The sequence below is a fragment of the Elephas maximus genome, chromosome 11 (assembly GCF_024166365.1).
Source record: "Elephas maximus indicus isolate mEleMax1 chromosome 11, mEleMax1 primary haplotype, whole genome shotgun sequence".
NCBI lineage: Eukaryota > Metazoa > Chordata > Mammalia > Proboscidea > Elephantidae > Elephas > Elephas maximus.
The window spans coordinates 41,281,344-41,305,272 of NC_064829.1; the positions used below are offsets into that span (position 1 = coordinate 41,281,344).

Genomic DNA, 23,929 nt, shown 5'->3' on the forward strand with positions numbered 1-23,929 from the left:
TTCCTGTCCATTTTGCGAGCTTCTAACCCCCTCAACCCACTCATCTCCCCTCTAGGGAGGAGATGCCAGCATTGTCTCAAGTGTCCACCTGATCCAAGAAGCTCACGCCTCCCCAGCATCCCACTCCAACCCATTGCCCAGTCCAATCCCTGTCTGAAGAGTTGGCTTTAGGAATGGTTCCTGTCCTGGGCCAACAGAAGGTCTGGGGGCCATGACCACGGGGGTCCTTCTAGTATCAGACCATTAAGTCTGGTCTTTTATGGGAATTTGTGGTCAGTATCCCACTGCTCTCTGCTCCTTCAGAGGTTCTCTCTGTGTTCCCTGTCAGGGCAGTCATCAGTTGTAGCCAGCCCCATGTAGCTCTTCTGGTCTCAGGCTATGTAGTTTCTGGTTTATGTGGCCCTTTCTGTCTCGTGGGCTCATTATTACCTTATGTCTTTGGTGTTCCTCTTTCCCCTTTGGTCCACGTGGGTTGAGACCAATTGATGCACCTTAGATGGCCACTTCCTAGTGTTTAAGACCCCAGACGCCTCTCTCCAAGGTGGGATGCAGAATGTTTTCTCAGTAGATTTTATTATGCCAGTTGACTTAGATGTCCCCGAAACCATGGTCCCCAAACCCCCGCCCTTGCTACAATGGCCTTCCAAGCTTTCAGTTTATTCTGGAAACTTCTTTGCTTTTGGTTTAGTCCAGTTGTGCTGACCTCGCCTGTATTGTGTGTTGTCTATCCCATCACCTAAAGTAGTTCTTATCTACTATCTAGTCAGTGAATATCCCTCTCCCACTCTCCCCCCCCCACATAACCATCAAAGAATATTTTCTTCTCTGTTTAAACTATTTCTTGAGTTCTTATAATAGTAGTCTTATACAATATGTCCTTTTGCAACTGACTAATTCACTCAGCATAATGCCTTCCAGATTCCTCCATGTTATGAAATGTTTCACGGATTCATGACTGTTCTTTATCGATGCGTAGTATTCCATTGTATGAATATACCATAATTTATTTATCCGTTCATCCGTTGAAGGGCACCTTAGTTGCTTCCCTCTTTTTGCTATTGTAAACAGTGCTGCAGTGAACATGGGTGTGCATATATCTGTTCGTGTAGAGGCTCTTATTTCTCTAGGATATACTCCAGAGAAGGGGATTGCTGGATCGTATGGTAGTTCTATTTCTAGCTTTTTAAGGAAGCGCCAAATCGATTTCCAAAGTGGTTGTACCATTTTACGTTTCCACCAGCAGTGTATAAGTATTCCAGTCTCACCACAGCCTCTCCAACATTTATTATTTTGTGTTTTTTGGATTAATGCCAGCCTTGTTGGAGTGAGATGGAATCTCATTGTAGTTTTGATTTGCATTTCTCTAATGGTTTTTTTTTTTTTAATGGCTAATGATCGTGAGCATTTCCTCATGTATCTGTTAGCTACTTGAATGTCGTCTTTAGTGAAGTGTCTGTTCATATCTTTTGCCCATTTTTTAATTGGATTATTTGTCTTTCTGTAGTTGAGGTTTTGCAGTATCATGTATATTTTAGAGATTAGGTGCTGATTGGATATGTTATAGCTAAAAACTTTTTCCCAATCTGTAGGTAGTCTTTTTACTCTTTTGGTGAAGTCTTTGGATGAGCATAGGTGTTTGATTTTTAGGAGCTCCCAGTTATCTAGTTTTTCTTCTGCATTGTTAGTAATAATTTATATACTGTTTATGCCATGTATTAGGGCTCCTAATGTTGCCCCTATTTTTTCTTCCATGATCTTTATCATTTTAGATTTTATACTTAGGTCTTTGATGCATTTTGAGCTCGTTTTTGTGCATGGAGTGAGGTATGGGTCTTGTTTCATTTTTTTTGCAGATGGATATCCAGTTATGGCAGCACTGTTTGTTAAAAAGACTGTCTTTTCCCCATTTACCTGTTTTGGGGCCTTTGTCAAATATCAGCTGCTCATATGTGGTTGGGTTTATTTCTGGATTCTCAATTCTGTTCCATTAGTCTATGTATCTGTTGTTGTACCGGTACTAGGCTGTTTTGACTACTGTGGCAGAATAATAGGTTCTAAAGTCAGGTAGAGTAAGGCCTCCCACTTTGTTCTTCTTTTTCAGTAATGCTTTACTTATCCGGGGCCTCTTTCCCTTTCATATAAAGTTGGTGATTTGTTTCTCCATCTCATTAAAGAATGTCGTTGGAATTTGGATCGGAATTACATTAAATGTATAGATCGCTTTTGGTAGAATAGCCATTTTTATAATGTTAAGTCTTCTATCCATGAGCAAGGTATGTTTTTCCACTTAGGTAGGTCTCTCTTGGTGTATTGTAGTTTTCTTTGTATAAGTCTTTCACATCTCTGGTAAGATTTATTCCTAAGTATTTTATCTTGGTAAAAAAAATCCTGGTGGCTACTGTAAATGTTATTGATTTGGTGATTTCCTCTTCGATGTTCTTTTTGTTGGTGTAGAGGAATCCAACTGATTTTGTGTGTTTATCTTGTATCCTGATACTCTGTTGAACTCTTCTATTAGTTTCAGCAGTTTTCTTGAGGATTCCTTAGGGTTTCCTGTGTATAAAATCATGTCATTTGTAAATAGAGATAATTTTACTTTTTCGTTGTCAGTCTGGATGCCCTTTATTTCTTTGTCTAGCCTAATTGCTCTGGCTAGGACCTCCAGCAGAATGTTGAATAAGAGCGGTGATAAAGGGCATCCTTGTCTGGTTCCCGATCTCAAGGGGAATGCTTTCAGGCACTCTCCCTTTAGGATGATGTTGGCTGCTGGCTTTGTATAAATGTCCTTTATTATGTTGAGGAATTTTCCTTCTATTCCTATTTTGCTGAGAGTTTTTATCATGAATGCGTGTTGAACTTTGTCAAATGCCTTTCCTACATCAGTTGAGAAAATCAGGTGATTCTTGTCTTTTGTTTTATTTATGTGATGGATTACATTAATTGTTTTTCTAATGTCGAACCATCCCTGCATACCAAAACCAAACCCAGTGCCGTCAAGTCGATTCTGACTCATAGCGACCCTATAAGACAGAATAGAGCTGTCCCATAGAGTTTCCAAGGAGTGCCTGGCGGATTCGAACTGCCGACCCTTTGGTTAGCAGCCGTAGCACTTAACCACTACACCACCAGGGTTTCCCATCCCTACATACCTGGTATGAATCCCACTTGGTCATGGCAAATTATTTTTTTGATATGTTATTGAATTCTATTGGCCAGAATTTTGTTGAGGATTTTTGCATCTAAGTTCATGAGGGATATAAGTTTGTAATTTTCTTTTTTTTTGTGGTATCTTTATCTGGTTTTAGTATCAGGGATATGGTGGCTTCACAGAATGAGTTTGGTAGTATTCTATCCTTTTCTGTGCTCTGAAATGCCTTTAGTAGTAGTGGTGTGAACTCTTCTCTGAAAGCTAGTTAGAACTCTGCAGTGAAGCCCTCCAGGCCAGGGTCTTTTTTTTTGTTGGGAGTTTTTTGATTACCTTTTCAATCTCTTCTTTTGTTATGGGTCTATTTAGTTGTTCTACCGCTGATTGTGTTAGTTTAGGTAGGTAGTGTGTTTCTACAAATAGTAATCTGATATGATTATTTTAATTTCAGTTGAGTCTGTTGTAATATCGACCATCTCATTTCTTATTCAGGTTATTTGCTTCCTTTCCTGTTTTTCTTTTGTCAGTGCCAGTGGTTTATCAATTTTGTTGATTTTTTCAAAGGACCAGCTTTTGGTCTTGTTCTTTCAATTGTTTTTCTGTTTTCTATTTCATTTAGTTCTGCTCTAATTTTTATTATTTGTTACCTTCTGGTGCCTGAGGGTTTCTTGTGTTGCTCTCTATTTGTTCAAGTTGTAGGGATAACTCTTTGATTTTGGCCCTTTCTTCTTTTTGTACATGTGCATTTATTGATATAAATTGGCCTCTGAGCACTGCTTTCGCTGTGTCTCGAAGGTTCTGATAGGAAGTGCTTTCATTCTCATTGGTTTCTATGAATTTCTTTATTCCATCCTTAATGTCTTCTATAATCCAGTTTTTTTTTGAGCAGGGTATTGTTCAGTTTCCAAGCGTTTGATTTCTTTTTCCATTATTGATTTCCGCTTGTATGGCCGTATGGTCAGAGAAGATGCTTTGTAATATTTCAGTGTTTTGGATTCTGCTAAGGCTTGCTTCATGACCTAATATGTGGTCTATTCTAGAGAATGTTCTACGTGCACTAGAAAAGAAAGTATACTTGGTTGCTGTTGGGTGGAGTGTTCTGTATATGTCTGTGAGGTCAAGTTGGTTGATTGTGGCTTTTAGATCTTCCGTATCTTTACTGAGCTTCTTTCTGAATGTCCTGTCCTTCACTGAAAGTGGTATGTTGAAGTCTCCTAGTATTATTGTGGAGCTATCTCACTTTCCAATGCTGATAGAGTTTGTTTTATGTATCTTGCAGCCCTCTCATTGGGTGCATAAATATTTAATATGGTTGCATCTTCTTGGTATATTATCCCATTAATCATTATGTAGTGTCCTTCCTTATCCTTTATGATGGATTTAACTTTGAAGTCTGTTTTGTCAGAAATTAATATTGCCACTCCTGCTCTTTTTTGATTTTTGTTTGCTTGATATATTTTTTTCCATCCTGTTCATTTTACTTTGTTTCTCTAAGTCTACGGTGTATCTCCTGTAGGCAGCATATAGATAGATCGTGTTTTTTAATCCATTCTGCCACTCTCTGTCTCTTTATTGATGCATTTAGTATATTTACAATTCAGTGTAATTATGGATAGGTATGAATTTAGTGCTGTCATTTTGATGTCTTTTTTTGTGTGTTGTTGACAGTTTCTTTTTCCCACTTAATTTTATGTGCTGAGTAGATTATATATTGTCCTTTCCTCATATTCATTGTTATTGATTTTGTTTCTGCTGAGTCTCTATTTTTTTCTTGTATTTTATTTTGATAAGTAGGATAGTTTGTCTCCATTGTGGTTACCTTATTATTTACCCCTATTTCTCTAAATTTAAACCTAACTTTTATTTCTTTGTATTGCCATATCTTCCTCTCCATATGGAAGATCTGACTACATTTCTTAGTCCTTCTTTATTGTTTTAATGTTGTCTTCTTTTATATAATAACATAGCTGTTACTCTGTTTTTAGCTTTTTTTTTTTTTCTAATTATTTTTTAGTCTTCCTTTGTTTTTTTGATTTCCCTGTCTGGGTTGACTTCTGATTGCTCTGTCCAGTGTTCTAGTCTTGAGTTCATACCTGATATTGTTGATTTTCTAACCAAAGAACTCCCTTTAGTATTTCTTGTAGTTTTGGCTTGGTTTTTACGAATTCACTAAACTTCTGTTATCTGGAAATGTCCTAATTTCACCTTCATATTTAAGAGACAGTTTTGCTGGATATATGATTCTTGGCTGGGAATTTTTCAAATAAGTCATCCCATTGCCTTCTTGCCTGCGTGGTTTCTGCCGAGTAGTCCGACTTTATTCTTATTGTCTCTCCTTTGTAGGTGACTTTTCGTTTATCCCTAGCTGCTCTTAGAATTCTCTCTTTATCTGTGGTTTTGGCAAGTTTGATTATAATATGTCTTGGTGCCTTTCTTTTAAGATCTACCTTATGTGGAGTTCGATGACCATCTTGGATAGATATCTTCTCATCTTTCGCGATAGGGAAGTTTTCTGCCAGCAAATCTTCAACAATTCTTTGTATATTTTCTGTTATCACTCCCTGTTCTGGTACTCCAATCACTCGTAGGTTATTTCTCTTGAGAGAATCCCACATGATTCTTAAGATTTCTTCATTTTTTTAAAATCTTTTATCTGATTTTTCTTCAAATATATTAGTGCCAAGTGATTTATCTTCGAGTTCAGAAATTCTGGCTTCTACTTGCTCAGTTCTGGTCCTCTGACTTTCTATTGAGTTGTCTACTTCTGTAATTTTATTGTTAATCTTCTGAATTTCTCATTGCTGTCTATGGATTTTTCCAGCTTATTAAATTATTCATTATGTTAATGAATAATCTTTTTAATTTCTTCAATTGCTTTATCTCTGTGTTCCTTGGCTTGTTCTGCATATTGCCTCATTTCCTTCCTGATGTCTTGAAAAAAAAAAATTTTTTTTTTTTTTTGGAAGGGGTCTGTATATTAATCTTTTGTATTCTGGCTCTGCTAATTCCAGGAATGCACTTTCATCTAGAAGATCCCTGGATTCTTTGTTTTGAGAGCTTGTTGAGGCAATCATGGTCTGTTTCTTTATGTGACTTGATATTGACTGTTGTTTCCGAGCCATCTGTAAGTTATTGTATTAGTTTATCCTTGCTTACTGTGTCATAACTTCTTGTTTGTTTTGATATACCCAGATGGGATGCTTGAGTGAGCTAGCTTGATTATTTTCACCTTTGGAGCTCTGATGTCCTGTCCCCAGATGGCTAGAGCTGTTATCAGGTATATCAGTCTAGGAATCCATTCACTTTTCTTACATGAATTCAACTCAGGTTTCCAGGTAGCTGATCATCAAGTGTGTGGTACAGGCTCTGTCCTGCAGTCTTATAGGGGCAGGGGTGATTGGTGTATGTACCAGTATCTGATTGCAGCAGGGGGTCATGCTCTGAACAAGCAGAGAGCTGAGAACTGACACCCAAGTGTCTCTGAGTAAAGCGCGCCCTTGTTCTCTAGAGCGTGCAGGTGGGTGGGTCCTGCAGACGGACCACGGACACCCAATGTTTTTAGTTGTAAGGACTGGGAGGTACCAGTTATCCTTGGACCCCTGTCACAGGTGGCTGGGTGACTTTAGTGGAGCTACCAGTCCTTAGGCTCCTGATGTGGTAGGTGAAACCCAGAGGACCCTGTTTAATAGGCAAAGCAATGTCAAACATCAAACATCCACCTCTCCACCATACAGGCGAAACGGTTGAAGTCTGCCAACAAGGGCCTGTTCTCCTGAAATAGGCCCACACAGATCCATTCAGAAGGGAAAGGTGCTCAAAGTCCACAGACCATTTATTCCTGGACAGGAGCTGCATCAGTCCTGAGCTCCCCCAGTTAGTGGAGCCGGCATATTATCTTTTCCCCAAAATGCAAATTTTTTCCTTCTCCAAGGCTGGGAGGATGGCTCTAGGCACTCAATAGAGCCTATCTCAGGCCTAGGGAATTCAGCTGCTGAAGCCAGGTTGGGGGTGGGGGGGTGTGGTAAAATATACGCATGTATTTAGCTTTTACTGAGAGCACCGTTCTTCTCTGGTTCCGGAGATGTGAGTAGGCTGTGTGGCTGGCTGCTTCTCTCTGAGGAAACTGTGGTTGAATGCTAGTACCAGCCCGCCACCACAGCTGCTTCCAGAATGTTGCCTGAGGGCGCCCCATGATTCAGGTCTGGTAACTCCTTTCCGCTTTTAAACAGTCTCTTTCTTTCCCTGCCCCTCAGTTCGTCTTCTAAGCTTTCCTTCGATGCTCAGGACCCCTAGCTTGTTATAAATATGCTCGTTTCACTTGTTTTTTTGGGTCTTTGTTGTAAAGAGGGCTTGCCGGAAGCGTCTGTCTGTTCCACCATCTTGGCTCCGTCTCCCCATTTTTTTTCTTGATTTTTCCCAAAAAAAATTAAGTTCTTTTTTTTTTTTTTCCTGGAAACAATTGTTACTAGGTTTTATTTTCTGCTGTTATTGTTGTTAGTGCTGTTGAGTCCGTTGCTACTCATATACCAGCCCCATGCACAACAGAATGAAACACTGTCATTCTCACAGTTGTTGCTATGTTTGATTTAGTTGTTGCTATGTTTGATTTAGTTGTTGCAGCCATTGTGTCAGTCCATCTCCTTGAGGGTCTTCCTCTCTTCCACTGACCCTCTGTTTTGCCAAGCATGTTGTCCTGCTCCAGGGTTTGGTCTCTCTGATAACATGTCCAAAGAACATGAGACAAAGTCTAATTATCCTCACTTCTTAGGAGCATTCTTCTAAGACAGATTTATTTACTCTTCTGGCAGTCCACAGTATATTCAGTATTCTTCACCAACACCATACTTCAGTGTCATCAATTTTTCTTTGGTCTTCCTTATTCATTGCTCAGCTTTCACATGCCTGTGAGGTAATTGAAAATACCATGGCTTGTTAAGGTCACCTTAGTCCTCAAAGTGACATCCTTGCTTTTTAACACTTTAAAGAGGTCTTTTGCAGCAGATTTTCCCAGTGAAGTGAGTCATTTGATTTTTTGACTGCTGCTTCCATGGGCATTGATTGTGGATCCAGGTAAAATGAAATCTGTTTATCATGATGTTGCTTATTGGTCCAGTTGTTAATATTTTTGTTTTCTTTATATTAATGTGCAAACCCATAGTGAAAGCTGTAGTCTGTGGTCTTCATCAGTAAATGCTTCAAGTCCTCTTTGCTTTTAGCAAGCAAGGTTGTATCATCTGTGTATCCAGGTTGTTAATGAATCTTCCTTCAACCCTGATGCCCTGTTCTTCTTCATGTAGTCCAGCTTCTCCGATTGTCATTTGTTGAAAATATACACAGCAAATCATATACAGATTCAACAATTTCTACATGTTCAATTAAGTGACATTGATTATATTCTTCAAGTTGTGCAACCATTCTTACCCTCCTTTTCCCAATTGTTCTTCTTCATTAACATAAACTCACTCACCCCCGCCCCAGCTTCCTATCTAACCTTTCAAGTTGCTGTTGTCCATTTGATCTCATATAGATAGTCCTTTAAAAGAACACAATGCTCAAGGTAGGCATTCTTTACTAATTAAGCTAAACTGTCGATTGGTTGAAGGAGCCCTGGTGACACAGTGGTTAAAGTGCTTGGCTGCTAACTCAAAGGTTGGTGGTTCAAATCTACCAGCCGCTTCACAGGAGAAAGATGTGGCAGTCTGCTTCCATAAAGATTACAGCCTTTGAAACCCTATAGGGGTTCAGCTCTGTCCTGTAGGGTCCCTATGGGTTGGAATTGACTAGACAGCAATGCATTTGGGTTTTTTTGGGGAGGGGATTTATTGTTTGGTTTAAAGAAGACTTCAGGGAATATTTTTTGGTTTAAGGTTTAAAGATTATCTCAGGGCAAAATTTTGGGGGTTCATCCAGCCTCAGTATTACGTTTTACTTTTCTTTAAGGTTCTATATTTATTTCATCAAAAATGAATAACTAGGGAAAAAATAGTTTGACAGGAGAAACAAGAATCAGGACCAAGTTTTAGAAAACGGGTTTGGGGAGGAAAACGACTACCAGTGCGGGAATTCTCATGATGCTTCAGTTCGGTCCAAGATAGGTTATAAGATAAAGCAAACAGTGTGGGATTAGAGGAGAATCAATCATTTTGGAAGAAACTTCATAGTATTTCCTGTTGCTGTTTCAATTCCATTATCCTGCCGTCCCTCTGAAATTCTGGGCTCTAAATGGAACAGAATCTTTCTTTTGGAAACAGCATATGTATGTTATGTGAGTGAATCACTATCCAAACAGTGCAATAATGAATTTAACCCAAAATATGCAGCATATGTGCTGATATTGAAATAGGTGTCATTGTGTCCTTAGGTGTCTTGGATCAGAAATAGAGGGAGTTGTGAGCTAGATAGCTCTTATCCTCAGCAAGGACAGCTGATTATGTTCTGCTGGCTGCAGCAACAGAATATTTGAGGGAAGTAAGGCCTTAATTGCATATACACTGATCCATGATTTGCTGTGATTTGGTCTTGCTGCACTGAAGTTTACCTTTGAAAGACTTAGCAATAAAAGCATGTCCTAAGCAAATGCTGGCAGTAAGTTTGAATTTTAATGTCCAGTATACAGAAGCTTTCTCATCTTTTCCATAAATTCCTCAAAGTCCGTGAAGTACATTTGGTTCTCCTTTTTTTAAACTATCAGTAAGTTTCCAATTTTCTAGGTAGAAATACTACTCTAAGAATCTGAAAGTAGTAAAACACATTTGCCAGTGAACACTTTACTTTTCAGGCTGGGCTTTCATTACATCCATTTAGATATATTCAGTTGGGAATTTATATCCTGTCTGCCACCTCTCTCTCATCTCCCCAGTTTGTCACACTTTGGAGGGACATTGAAACACTGAGAAGGTCATCTATGTAATCCGTATAAAAAATAGGTTTATCTTTGGAATATAAGCTGGTGATTATTTCTAGTATTTCTTGGTAAGTAAATCTGAATAAGGTGTTACAGATTACTGATCATTTCCAGGAGAGCAGCTTAGGAGCCATATTTTATGCAAGCAGTGTTATAAAATGTATCTTTACTAGAACATTTAGACTGTCTTAAGGAAAAGTGTCATATTGTGTCAACTTGAAAAAAGTCACCTAATATTTAATTCAAGGATCTTATCCATTGGCAGATCCTTTTGCATTTCAACCAGAGTGGTTCCTGGGCCCATCCCTCTTATCAACAATTCTCAGTTATTTCATTTTAGGTTCCAAGTGATTTGTTCCCCTGACTTTATTAGTGTCCTGAATCAGTAACTCCAGCATGATACAACCAAATTAAACTTCTTTCAACATTGAATTTTCTGCATCGGTTCTTAGCTTTTGAGGTCAGATATGTAAGTGGAAAAATCATGGGCTCTAGAGCTAGACCAGCCTAGCCTTGGAGCCCAACTCTGCTGTCTCATTGCTTATATGAACACTGGCAAGTGACTTGGCCTTTCTGAGTTTTCTTTCTTTAATATGGAGATAATACCTTTCTGCCTTGCAAGGAAGCTGCCAGGATTAAATGAGATCCCATATGTAAAACACCTGGTGTTAGTAACTGACATTTTTTTTCCCCAAAATTTGTTCATTTCACTTCCTGATTACTTTCTGTATAAAACAAAACTTGATTAACTCTCTTTTCTCAACATTCTCTTTCATAAGTCGTATTTTCATTTCCAGGCAAATGTGTGCTCGAGTCTCTCAAAAGCCACTCAAGTGCTCTCACCATTGCGCATGTGCATATTTCTCCCTTTTGAGTAACTTTTTACCCCTTTGCATTCCTTTACAACCTAAGTGAGCATCCTCGCGGGTTGCTGTTGCTTGGAAAGTTTTCTTGAATTAGCATTAACCTGGTGTCCTTAAAAAGTCATATTTTATGCTTCTACCATACGTTTTCAAGTTATTTTCTTCCACCTAAATTCTTTGTGTCTCCTGTCTTTTACATAAGCCTCTGCTCTACCACTAACCCTGCTTTCTTACTTTGATTTTCCCAGTAACTCCTTTTCCCCTAGCTTATGCAGAAAAGGGCCTGCATCCATGCCACTTCTAAAATCACTTCAGAGTTAAACCCAGTCTCTCAGGTGGAACGTGAGAGGAGGACCAATTGAAGAGCTCTTGCTCCAACATGGGTTTCCTAGAGCAGAGTGTCTGTGGGCTCCTAAGTTACCCATAACAAATCTCCTGAAAAGCAGCCTTTTTCAGAGAAAATGTCCTTATCTAGTATAGGCAACAGGGAGGCCCAACTCTGGTAAATGGGCCAGTGGCATTATAATCTGCAGATGGTACTATTGAAAATAATTGTCTTGAATGGACAACTAGCATCTTGGATTCATTTTTCCTTCTTCTTGCTATGTGACTCGGTCCATAAAGAAATGGATAAATGTGCGACAGTAGGTCATGGATTCTGTAGAGGCAAGGCTGTTAAATAAAGAGTTTTAACCTGTGGGGCGGGGTAAATTGAAAACGGTTTCATTAGTTTAGTGTTATTTCTGCAAAATACTATGCATTCTCCGGTCTCCATATTCAGATTCAGATAGTATCTATTGACGCCCAACTTTTGGACCACATATTGAGCTTTTTTTTTTTTTTTTTAAATGTTCACACAGTAGTCCTATGACATAGAAATTATCATCAATTAGTGAGTGAGGAGAGGGACACTTAGAGAGGTTAAATGTCTTGTAACTGGGGCTAGACGGTCGTTAAATGATCCTCTTGCTTCCAATCTAGATACTCTTCTCTTTGCTGAGCTATTTTGCTTTATTTTAAGGATCCATTTTCGATTAGAGAAAAGCTCCAAGTGAGTTAATTATAGTGGATATAAAAAAAGGAATTCAAATTAGTAATATCGTTATCTTCTCTCTGTTTCTAGTTTGTGCAAAGCAGGTAACTGATGAAGCGTCTTCCACTCGAGATTCAAGCCTTACTAACACAGCAGTGCAAAGCAAGTTAGTGTCTTCCTTTCAGCAACACACCAAAAAGGCTCTTAAGCAGGTAAGATAGCTGGCATTTGTTCTTTGTCCCTCAGTTCTACCTGCTTAAGGTAATAGGAGTTCTGCTGATCAAGTAAAATGGAAAACAAACCTACCAATCGGAAAACAGAGAGATCCTAGATTAAACTGCTTCCATAACATTCAATACAATAATTTTAATCTGTGCTAAAATCTAGGAGAGGCGTGCTGAGAACTTTGATGTACAATTAAAGAGGGAAAATGTGCTTGTAAACATTAATATTTATATGAAGTTTTCTTTATGATTTATAGCAAATATATTGGGTCATAAATGCACTGTGTATTTTGAAAGCAGTAACGTTTTTATTTGTGGTCTCATCTTTATCTGATAGTTGCTGCAAAAAAATAAATGGATAGTTTCTTATTACTGAGATGAACCAAGTTGCAAATAGTAATTATGACTTACTTGTATCTAAAATGGAAACCCTGGTGGTGGTGTAGTGGGTAAGTACTATGGCTGCTAACCAAAAGGCTGGCAGTTTGAATCTACCAGGTGCTCCTTGGAAACTCTATGGGGGCAGTTCTACTCTGTCCTGTAGGGTCACTATGGGTCGGAATTGACTTGATGGCAATGGGTTTTGCTTTTGGGTTTTGTATCTAAAATATTCAGCAGTGAGTGTCACTTGGTGCTGAATGGCAGTTAACTTTTCAGTAGTATCCAGTTATTACATAAGCAGTCTCAACATGGGTGGTCTTGCACTGAGATGGGGTGGGAGGTAATAGTTACCAGCTTGGGCCCTAAGCTCTAACATTCCGGTTGTCCTTGAGTCAATTTTGACTTACGGCGACCCAGTATGCATCACAGTAGAACTGTGATTCATAGGGTTTTCAATGCTATTGGTTATTGGAATTGCAGCAGTTGTATTAAATGGAATTATATTGAAGGTAATACCAGTATTTCAACCTACATAGGTCAAATACTCTTTGGTGAACTTAGTATTTATATCACTGCATTTGTGAAATGTTTTACACATCAGAGAACAAAACTGAATTCAGCGTTTAGATCCCTTTTTAACTGATGAAATAAAGGATGGATGATGATAGGGAAGCCTGGGCAAAGGCTCATTCAGGCGGCAGATAGGATGCAGCTAATAAAATACTAAACAGGATAGAATGAAATACACGAAAGTGGACACTTGTAACTGTGGAATCCAAGAAACACAGTGTGCTCAGAAATGAAACGCGAAATGTCTGAAAAGCAGTAATTTAGAAAATATGTGCACTGTGAAATCTTGCTGAATCTGAAAGCAAAGATAAAGATTCAAATTGCTATATTGTTATGTCTCATTATTTTTTACTTTCTTATTTTTAGTTTCTGATCATTTGAACATTGTTTATGATTAAGAAAATCAGCACAACTTCAAGTTAGGGTTTTCTTCTTGTGTTGCGGAATGCGTGTTCATGGGAGTGCTCCTGGTTTGCTTAAGATCTAAGTAGTGTTTGAAGAAACTGCTTTACTTCCTGTATGCTTTGTCATGTCTTGAGTTATTTATTCATATCTCAAAACTCCCTACTTTATAACCAAAGAGAAAATTAGTACCTAGGAGATGGCTCAATATATGGCAGATGTGTTGACATTTGATTAATAACCAAATTCATATTGGAAATACATGTAGAAGAAAAGCTACTCACGCAGAATTTTGCCTAGATTCCCTGTAATTGCTGAATTTCTTCAGGCAGCATTTCAAAAATTGACTGACTATGCAGCATTCTAAATTGTAGCAGCCTCAGCAGATCTGCAGCTCTCTTTTCTTTTGGACAGTTGAATGGCTAGGACTATGTAGAATTCTTTGTACTTGTACTGTATACATACGCATGTATGTGTGTTCTGTGTATTTTAATACATCTTTGTGTATGTTCATACATGGAAAAATAATAATTTCATGAACCTAAAGTTCTAGGCCAGTTGGATGACTAATAATATTAGCTGATATTTACATGTTCTGTGTTCTAGGCACAACACTGCATTTTACATGTGATAGGACATTTAATCATCATATAAAGCCTTTAAATATGTACTATTTTTCCCGTTAGTTTCCCATAAGGAAAACTAAGACCCATATATTAAATAAATGAGGTTAAATAGCGTGTGCAAGATCACCCAGAGTAAATCTTAGAGAGGATATTTGAACCCAGTGTCATAATTTCAGATTCTGTCCTCTTACTAATACTGTCTTTCAACATATGATATGTACTATAATAGGTCAATTTTGACATCACCCAGGGAAATTCGTAAACTTGTATAGCTAAAGGAAAGCAATACAGGGTAGCCATTAAGAGTACTATTCCTTGTCTATTCGACCCAAAGCGATCTACACATACAATGCAATCCCGATCCAAATACCAGTGACTTTTTTTTAATGAGATGGAGAAACAAATCACCATCTTCATATGGAAGGGAGAGGCCCTGGATAAGTAAAACATTACTGAAAAAGAAGAACAAAGTGGGAGGCCTAACTGTACCTGCTTTTAGAACCTATTATACTGCCATAGTAGTCAAAACAGCCCGGTACTGGTATAACACCAGATACATAGACCAGTGGAACAGAATTGAGAATCCAGACATAAATCCATTCACATATGAGCAGCTGATATTTGACAAAGGCCCAAAGTCTGTTAAATGGGGAAAAGACAGTCTTTTCAACAAATGGTGCTGGCATAACTGGATATCTATCTGCAAAAAAATGATACAAGACCCATTTCTTATACCATGCACAAAAACCAACTCAAAATGAATCAAAGACTTAAATATAAAATCTAAAATGATAAAGATCATGGAAGAAAAAATAGGGGCAACATTAAAAGCCCTAATACATGGCATAAACAGTATACAGAACGTTACTTACATTGTACAAACAGCAGAAGAGAAATTAGATAACTGGGAGCTCCTAAAAGTCAAACATCTATGCTCATCCAAAGACTTCACCAAAATGGTAAAAACATTACCTACAGATTGAGAAAAAGTTTTTAGCCATGACATTTCCAGTCAGTATCTGATCTCTGAAATTAACAACAAAAAGACAAATAACCCGATTAGAAAATGGGCAAAGGATATGAATAGGCACTTTATCAAAGAAGACATTCAAGCTGCTAACAGATACATGAGGAAATGCTCACAATCATTAACTATTAGAGAAATGCAAATCAAAACTACAATGAGATTCCATCTCGCTCCAACAAGGCTGGCATTAACCAAAAAAAACACAAAATAATAAATGTTGGAGAGGTTGTGGAGAGATTGGAACACTTACACCCTGCTGGTGGGAATGTAAAATGGTACTTTGGAAATTAATTTGGTGCTTCCTTAAAAGCTAGAAATAGAATTACCGTACGAACCAGTAATTCCACTCCTTAGAATATATCCTAGAGAAATAAGAGCCTTTACACAGATATATGCACACCCATGTTCATTGCAGCACTGTTTACAATAGCAAAATTTGGAAGCAACCAAGGTACCCATCAACAGATGAATGGATAAATTATGGTATATTCACACAATGGAATACTATACAATGATTAAGAACAACGATGAATCTGTGAAACATTTCATAACATGGAGGAATCTGGAAGGCATTATGCTGAATGAAATTAGTCAGTTGCAAAAGGACAAATATTGTATGAAACCACTATTATAAGAGCTCAAGAAATAGTTTAAACAGAGAAGAAAATATTCTTTGATGGTTACGAGGCTGGGGAGGGAGGGAGAGAGTAATAGACAAAAAATTTTTTAGGTGAAGGCAAGGGCAACACATACCGTAGGGTTAGTCAGTACAACTGGACGAAACCAAAAGCAAAGCAATTTCCTCAATACAACCAAAAGCTTCGAAGGCCAGAGTAGCAGGGATGGGGTCTGGGGACCATGGTTTCAGGGGACATCTAGGTCAATTGGCATAACAAAATGTATTAAGAAAACAGTCTGCATTACACTTTGGTGAGAGGCGTCTGGGGTCTTAAATGCTAGCAGGCAGCCATCTAAGGTGCATAAATTGGTCTCAGTCCACCTGGAACAAAGGAGAATGAAGAACACCAAAGACACAAGGTAAATACGACCTCAAGAGACAGAAAGGATCACATAAACCAGAGAGTCCATCAGCCTGAGACCCAAAGAACTAGATGGTGCCCGACTACCACCGATGACTGCCCTGCCAGGGAACACAACAGAGAATCCCTGATGGAGCAGGAGAATAGTGGGATGCAGATTTTAAATTCTCATAAAAAGACCAGGCTTCATGGTCTGACTGAGACCAGAGGGACCCTTATGGTCATGGTCCCCAGACCCTTTGATAGCCCAAGATTGGAACCATTCCCGATACCAACTCTACAGACAGGGATTGGCCATGAGACACATGAGACTACGCGGGCGACTCCTGTCTGGTGGCAAGATGAGAAGGAAGAGAGGGACAGGAGCAGGTTCATTGGACATGTGGACACGGGGAATACAGGGTGGAGAGGAGAAATGTACTGTCTCATTAAGGAGAGAGCAGTTGGGAGCGCACGGCAGGGTGCGTATGGCTTTTTGTGTGAGAGACTAACTTGATTTGTAAACTTTCACCTAAAGCACAATGAATAAATTAAAAAAAAAAAACTATTTCTGAACACAGACCATTTACTTTCAGTAGCAGCACATATTAATGGCACACAAAAATATTAGCTGTTACATATTCTGGGTCAATAGCGCTTTAGTAGTCCAGGTATTCACTGGCCAGTGTAGATTCTTAGAAAGAAGTAGGTGTAAAAAAGGGGGGTGAGGGGAGCAAACCAATAGCTTTATAATCATCAGCATAGTAAAAAATAATTAGAAACAAACTTCCATACAAAATAAGACAGACATAATTTGCGAGATCCGAAGCCCGGTCCCTACCCGACCCTCGTCCTACAGCATGTTGCTGTGGAATGGGGATTCTTTAACTTCCCAGCGCTGTTGATTGCACTGTAATTATAGGCTGGGCAGTATGGAAGCTATAATACCACTTGGCTATTGACATAGGATATTTTCATTGCCCCCACATTTTTGGGTCTCTCTTGCCTTGTAATCCTCAAAATGGTAATATCGTATGTGGTGTATAGCTGCTTGAATAATGTTATTTCTGTAGTGTTTTAAAAAATTCTTTTATACGTAATAAGCATATTCAGATGCCTCTGGAGAGTCGCAGATTGCTGATTATTACCTTGTTATCTGTCTTCTTTCTGCCTTGTTATTTTAGTTGTAACGAACCCAAGAGTATAAAATGATTAGATCTTGAATTTTGAAAAAGAATGATTAAGAAAGATTAAATTTTGGTTTGAACAGCAGAGTAAAATGAAAGATTAAAGAAAGATGAATTCTTTTACAATGAGAAATAGCAGAGCCTTGCTGTGTTGTTTCTGTTGGTTTATTTGGATCCTTCGTTTTTATTTAGGGTGGTAGAATTTATTCATAAAGTAGCAGATCTTTTTGTCTCTTGATGTGGCAAAGCAGATGCGTTCTTGCCATTTCGCTTTAACTTTGTATGTTTGACCAGTACTGTGAAATTCCAAAGGTTAAGTTGCATGATAGCAGTTTCTGAACACGGGCGTTGACATTTAACGTACTAGCAACAATACAAATTGCTGGCACCGGACGCAGCCAGCTGTTTCATATGTATGTATTTCTAATTATTTAAGTTTTTGCATTCACAGCATGTGATATTTTCACTTTTTTAGTGATGGACTTATTTCACTCAGTGCTTCCTTAAGTTGCATCACTGGTGTTTTTAAAATAAAGCAGACATTACTTGTTGATGCAAATTCCATGTTAGCACAAAAGCCTCTCATTTTGCGTTTTATTTTTCCATTAGGGTAGAAATGAGAACCATGTTATATTTTTAGAGGTATTCGACAAGCTGGAAACCCTGGCGGCTTAGTGGTTAAGTGCTACAGCTGCTAGCCAAAGGGTTGGCAGTTCGAATCCGCCAGGTGCTCCTTGGAAACTCCGTGGGGCAGTTCTACTCTGTCCTGTAGGGTCGCTATGAGTCGGAATCGACTCGACGGCACTGGGTTTGGTCTTTTTGGTTTTTTATTCGACAAGCTTTCTGTTTAAAAAAGAGAATGTTTATCTAAAGGTTCTTCTCTATATTACAAGGGAATATATCTCTAGAGAAAAACATATCTCTTTTGACTTCTTCCTTTTCGCTTAAAGCCAGCATTGTAATTGATGTGAGTATATGGTCTTCAATTTTCCTAGACTGTTTTAGTTCTGTTTGTTTGCTTTACAAAGTAAGTGTCTTCCCAGTTTTAAGCCTGTAAATTTCTTTCAGACAGAACAGTTCCTGGAAGTATTACACTTGGTACATTCAATTGTGCTTCTCCTTACTGATGCCATGTCGTTGTTGTTGTTAGGTGCCATCGAGTCGGTTCTGATTCATAGCTACCCTGTGTACCACAGAACGACACGCTGCTGCATCCTGCGCCATCCTTATAATCATTGTTATGCTTGAGTCCATCGTTGCAGCTGCTGTGTCAGTCCATCTCGTTCAGCGTCGTCCTCTTTTTCGCTGATCCCATACTTTACTAAGCATGATGTCCTTCTCCAGGGACTGATCCCTCCTGACAACATGTCCAAAAGTATGTAAGACGGTCTTGCCATCCTTGCTTCTAAGGAGCATTCTGGGGTTGTACTTTCTCCAAGACAGATTTGTTCCTTCTTTTGGTAGTCCATGGTATATTCAGTATTCTTTGCCAACACAATTCAAAGGCATCAATTCTTCTTCCATCTTCCTTATACATTGTCCAGCTTTCACATGCATAGATGTGATTGAAAATACCATGGCTTGGGTCAGGTGCACCTTAGTCTTCAAGGTGTCATCTTTACTTTCAACACTTTAAAGAGGTCCTCTGCAGCAGATTTGCCCAGTGCAGTGAGTATTTTGAGTTCTTGACTGCTGCTTCCACGGGTGTTGATTATGGATCCAAGTAAAATGAAATCCTTGACAACTTCAGTCTTTTCTCTGTTTATCATGATGTTGCTTATTGGTCCAGTTGTGAAGATTTTTGTTTTATGCTGAGGCGTAACCCATACTGAAGGCTGTGGTCTTTGATCTTCATCAGTAAGTGCTTCAAGTCCTCTTCACTTTCAGCAAGCAAGGTTGTGTTATCTGCATAATGCAGGCTGTTGATGAGCCTTCCTCCAATCTTGATGCCCTTTTCTTTTTCATATAGTCCAGCTTCTTGGATTATTTGCTCCGCATAGAGATTGAAAAGGTACAACCCTGATACATACCTTTCCTGACTTTAAACCACGCAGTATCCCCTTGTTCTGTCTGAACAACTGCCTCTTGATCCATGTACAGGTTCCTTATGAGCATGTTTTGTCATACTGTGGGAGCTTGCATGTTGCTGTGATGCTGGAAGCTATGCCATTGATATTCAGATACCAGCAGGGTCACCCATGGAGGACAGGTTTCAGCTGAGTTTCCAGACTAAGACAGACTAGGAAGAAGGACTCGGCGGTTTACTTCTGAAAAGAATTAGCCAGGGAAAACCTCATGAATAGCAGTGGAACGGATGCCATAGATATTGAAATTGTACTGGGTGGTGTAGGCACAAGAACATTGCACATGAGACCAGCTTGAAGGTACAGTCCTTCATAGTAGACTGCATTTGTGCTCACCACCTGCTCATTTATTTCAGTGGTATTGCTTCTTTCTGGGTTGAAATTTACAGGATCTAAAGTTGTTCTTTTTTTTAAAAAATTTTTCAGCAACAGGGTTCACAATAGAGGGTCCTGGACAGAGCTGGAGAAAAATGGAGAATAGAATTCTAACTCGAAAGACTAGACTTGCTGGCCTGACAGACTGGAGAAACGCTGAGAGTGTGGCCCCTGGACACCCTTTCAGCTCAGTAATGAAGTCACTCCTGAGGTTCACCATTCAGCCAAAGATTAGACAGGTCCATGAAACAAAATGCGCCTAAAGGGGTATACCAGCCCTGGGGCAAGGACTAGAAGGCAGGAGGAAACAGGAAAGCTGGTAATAGGGAACCCAGGGTTGAGAAGGGAGAGTGCTGACATGTTGTGGGGTTCTTAACCAATGTCATAAAACAGTATGTGTACTGTTTAACGAGAAACTAGTTTATTGTGTAAACCTTCATCTAAAGTATAAGAAAAAAACTAGACAGTTGGTATGTTTTTATTAAAAAGTAAATTTTACCCATATCTTTGTTTGAATAGTATATGCACATAGCTGTATGTAATTTGAATAAACATACAAGTAGTAAAAAATAAAGTTTTGTTCAGTATGATCTTCCATTAGCATTCCAAGGTATAATTTAAGTTTGAGACAGTCGAAGGTGGCTCATTGATATCATCCCGCCGCAAAAAAGCAATGAATGTGGACTTTGTAGTGAGACTGCTTATATAACATTGATGTCAAAATAAAACCGTATTATAAATGAATCAACAGAGGGCCATGACTAGCTAATTAAGTCCCATTGTACAGAATAGAAAAAGGTGCCCCCAAGCATTGCGACGAAATAGAACACCCCCCTCTTTCAGGATACGCTTGTGCAGAGCACAGTTTATACAGCTATCTAAAGTGGTCCTCCTAATCCTATTTTCTTAACCCGTTACATGGATTTGTATTTTCTAGGCTGTGAGGTACCGAAACTTAGATCATTACATGTTAAATTGCAGTTAATGTCTCTTATATTTGTAGCATGTTATGGGATAGGCATTTTCTGAGTCTCTTGGATCTTCAGCTAAAGCTCCAAGGTGAGAATGAGGGAATACAAATATCCCCCCATTGTGACGATGGATGCCAAACACAGGCCTGAACGACTTACTAAGCGGAGCCCAGGTTGGCCCACTGACCATCCCCAACAGCCTCTATAGAGAAAATCGCTCAAATTTCTTAGAGGGAGGATGAACTGAAGAATGATATGAGTGAATGGAGCTATGGTGCATCCCCTCCATCTTGGGGTAAGGAGATGCTTCCCTTCACCCCCCAGTCCATGTTAGAGGAAGGCTTAGAGGGAAACACTCATGAGTGTGGGATTTTTACTAGGAAGGTAAAAAAAAAAAAAAAATTGGTATCTTGCTCAGTTAGAAGGCTTTTCCAACTTAAATATAAATAAATAAATGTATACATATATGCACATGTATATATAAACCCCTCCCCGCCAAAAAACCAAACCTGTTGCCGTCGAGTTGATTCTGACTCATAGTGACCCTATAGGACAGAGTAGAACTGCTCCATAGAGTTTCCAAGGAGTGCCTGGTGGATTCAAACTGGTGGCCTTTTGGTTTGTAGCCATAACCCCTAACCACTGTGCCCCCAGGGTTTCCGTATACATATATATGTGTGTATATGTGTGTGTGTGTGTGTATATATATATGTATATATAGGAAATAAATACTTTGCATTTATGTAATTGGAGAGGTTATAGAGACCTGGGGAAGTCTGCAGGCAGAGAGCTGTCCATAATGGCTGGGGAGAAAAAAGAAGGTGTCAATCTGTACTTTCCGGGACAAGGATGTTGTGTGTGTTTGTGGCCCCCGTAGGCACTGCAGTTAGCTGAGCAAGAGGGGTTTTTAAAGACCTCGCCTAAGAAGGCTGCCTTCTTGTGTGAGAGGAGCCCAAGTATGTAGAGCCTTAGCTGAGGGGAGTCCTGGAGGTCAGCCTTAGGGAAGGATGCCACTTCAAAGTGCTCTCCACTAAGGCCTCTGAGGTAACGACTAATGTCCCCCATGGAAAGTTAGCAGTTTGGATGGGAAAGGGGGAAAATAATGGCATTATAGGGTATAATACAAGGTAATTAGCTCCATGGGAAGGGGGATGGAGAATATGGTAGGAAAAGTAATATGTGAACAAAGGTTTGAGGTACATGAGAAAATGAACTTTTCAGCTGAGGGAAGAGGGTGCCAGGCATAGGAGATAGCTAATGCAAAGGCTCTGAGACAAAAGTGTACCTAAGAGTTTCAGGAAGAGACATTTCAAAATGCTCTGAACTCTTCAGGAACTTGTCCAAGATGTAGAATGCAGACTATCACAGGCAGTGGATCCATATAAATATTTTCTGAATAGATGTATAAAAGCAAACAGTAGTCAGTGGTCGGAAGACGCCCTTTACTTTCTTTTTGCTGTGCGTCTTTTTGCATCTTTGGTCCAAAGTGTTAGTGTTGTAAGTTCAGGATAGTTGGGAAGGGACTGGGGTGGTAGGGCAGCCTTTTCATTGACCGTAAGTCTCCTGTCCCTGTTAAACCCTTGGCAGTGGTTTTGGGGAATTCTTCTCCATCTCTATCATCTTCCTCATCCTTTTTCTGAGCCACTCTAGCCGTGCTTTTTGTCCCTAGAGCCAACAAAGTACTGGTTCTTTCACTGACAGGAAACCCCGCAATCTTCACGTGGCTGGGTTCTTCTTTTTCTTTAGGTCTCATCTTGATAGTTGCCTCCCAAAAGAGGCCTTTTCGACTTCCCAATCAAAGTTGGTTCCCCTTGCCTCAGTTTCTCTGTCTCATCGTGCTGGTTTCTGTTTTTATAGCACTCGCCTGTGTGAAATTATCATGTTTATTTTGTGTGTTTGTCAGTCCCTCAGTAAAATGTAAGATAATTAAAACAAAAACTTTGTTGTGTTTCTGCTGCAGATTAGTACTGCTTACACATAACTTATCCAGCATTACTCAGCTGGTTAGTGGAGTCGTTTCCTGACGGTACAACCTCATCCTTAACGATTCCACCACACAGTCCTTGAGGTGGCTCTGCAGCAGCCCCCATTTCTCTACAATTCAGCTCATTAAAAGAGGGGAATTTCAGCACCTATATTGGGAGGAGAGGAAACCCTGGTGGCGAAGTGGTTGGGTGCTATGGCTGCTAACGAAAGGGTTGGCAGTTCGAATCCTCCAGGTGCTCCTTGGAAACTCTATGGGGCAGTTCTACTCTGTCCTATAGGGTCGCTATGAGTCAGAATCGACTCGATGGCACTGAGTTTGGTTTTGGTTTGGTTATTGGGAGGAGATGTGGGGAAACGTGTTTAGTAGTCGTCACAGTGGTGCCTTCAGGCTAAATTTGGTTCAAAGTCATCTTTGTTTAAAAACAGGAAAATTCACCTAAAAACCCATATTTGTTGCTTCTGCTTCTTTTGAGTAGCAGTTGCCCCCTTGGATGGGGTAGGTGCTTTCCTACTCGCTTCAGTCTCCCTAGCCTCTTACCTCTGCCCTTAACCCTAGCCTGCCTGGCCCAAAGGCTATTTCACATTTTTCAGGGAATTGTGAGAAGACACGCAGCACATGTTTGAGTGGTTGACGTGCATAGAGTTGTAGAAACATAGCTATGTAATGCCCTCCCCCCAAAAAATGAGCTAGCCCTACCATGAGGGAGCAGGAATCGGTGTACAGCCTGTCTTATTATGGGTACGATAAATGCCAGAGAACTTCTCTTGTTTGGAGCCAAACTACCCCAGGCATCTCAACTGAGTCAACATTGCTTTTTTTCCCCTCCTTCAGCTTTCTGATCTGCTTGTAGAGTGTCCAGAGTCAAATAAATCCTGATTTCTGGAAAGTGACTTGCAATCTTTAAGGCAGCCACAGGCAGCCTAAAATGACTGTGAATGTAGGATATGCGTTTGAGCTATCCCTGTAGCCTTTCTGATAGTCAGTACTCTGTAGAGTTTGTAGAAATTTAGAAGATAGCTAGCTGGCCAACTGACTAGAAAAGACCCGCATTTGTACCCTTTCCAAAGAGAAGTAATCCAGCAGAATGCAGGGATTATGGAACAATATCCTTAATATCACACACAAGTAAAA

At 39.5% G+C, this 23,929-nt stretch overlaps 1 protein-coding gene across 1 annotated transcript in view; it reads left to right on the forward strand.

Moving 5' to 3' along the window:
• Nucleotides 1-23,929, forward strand: part of ASXL3 (ASXL transcriptional regulator 3) — a 220,263-nt gene that overhangs the window by 104,188 nt on the left and 92,146 nt on the right. The window contains 1 exon segment of the mRNA XM_049900833.1: nt 12,036-12,157. Within this exon segment, the coding sequence (XP_049756790.1) occupies nt 12,036-12,157 (122 nt within the window).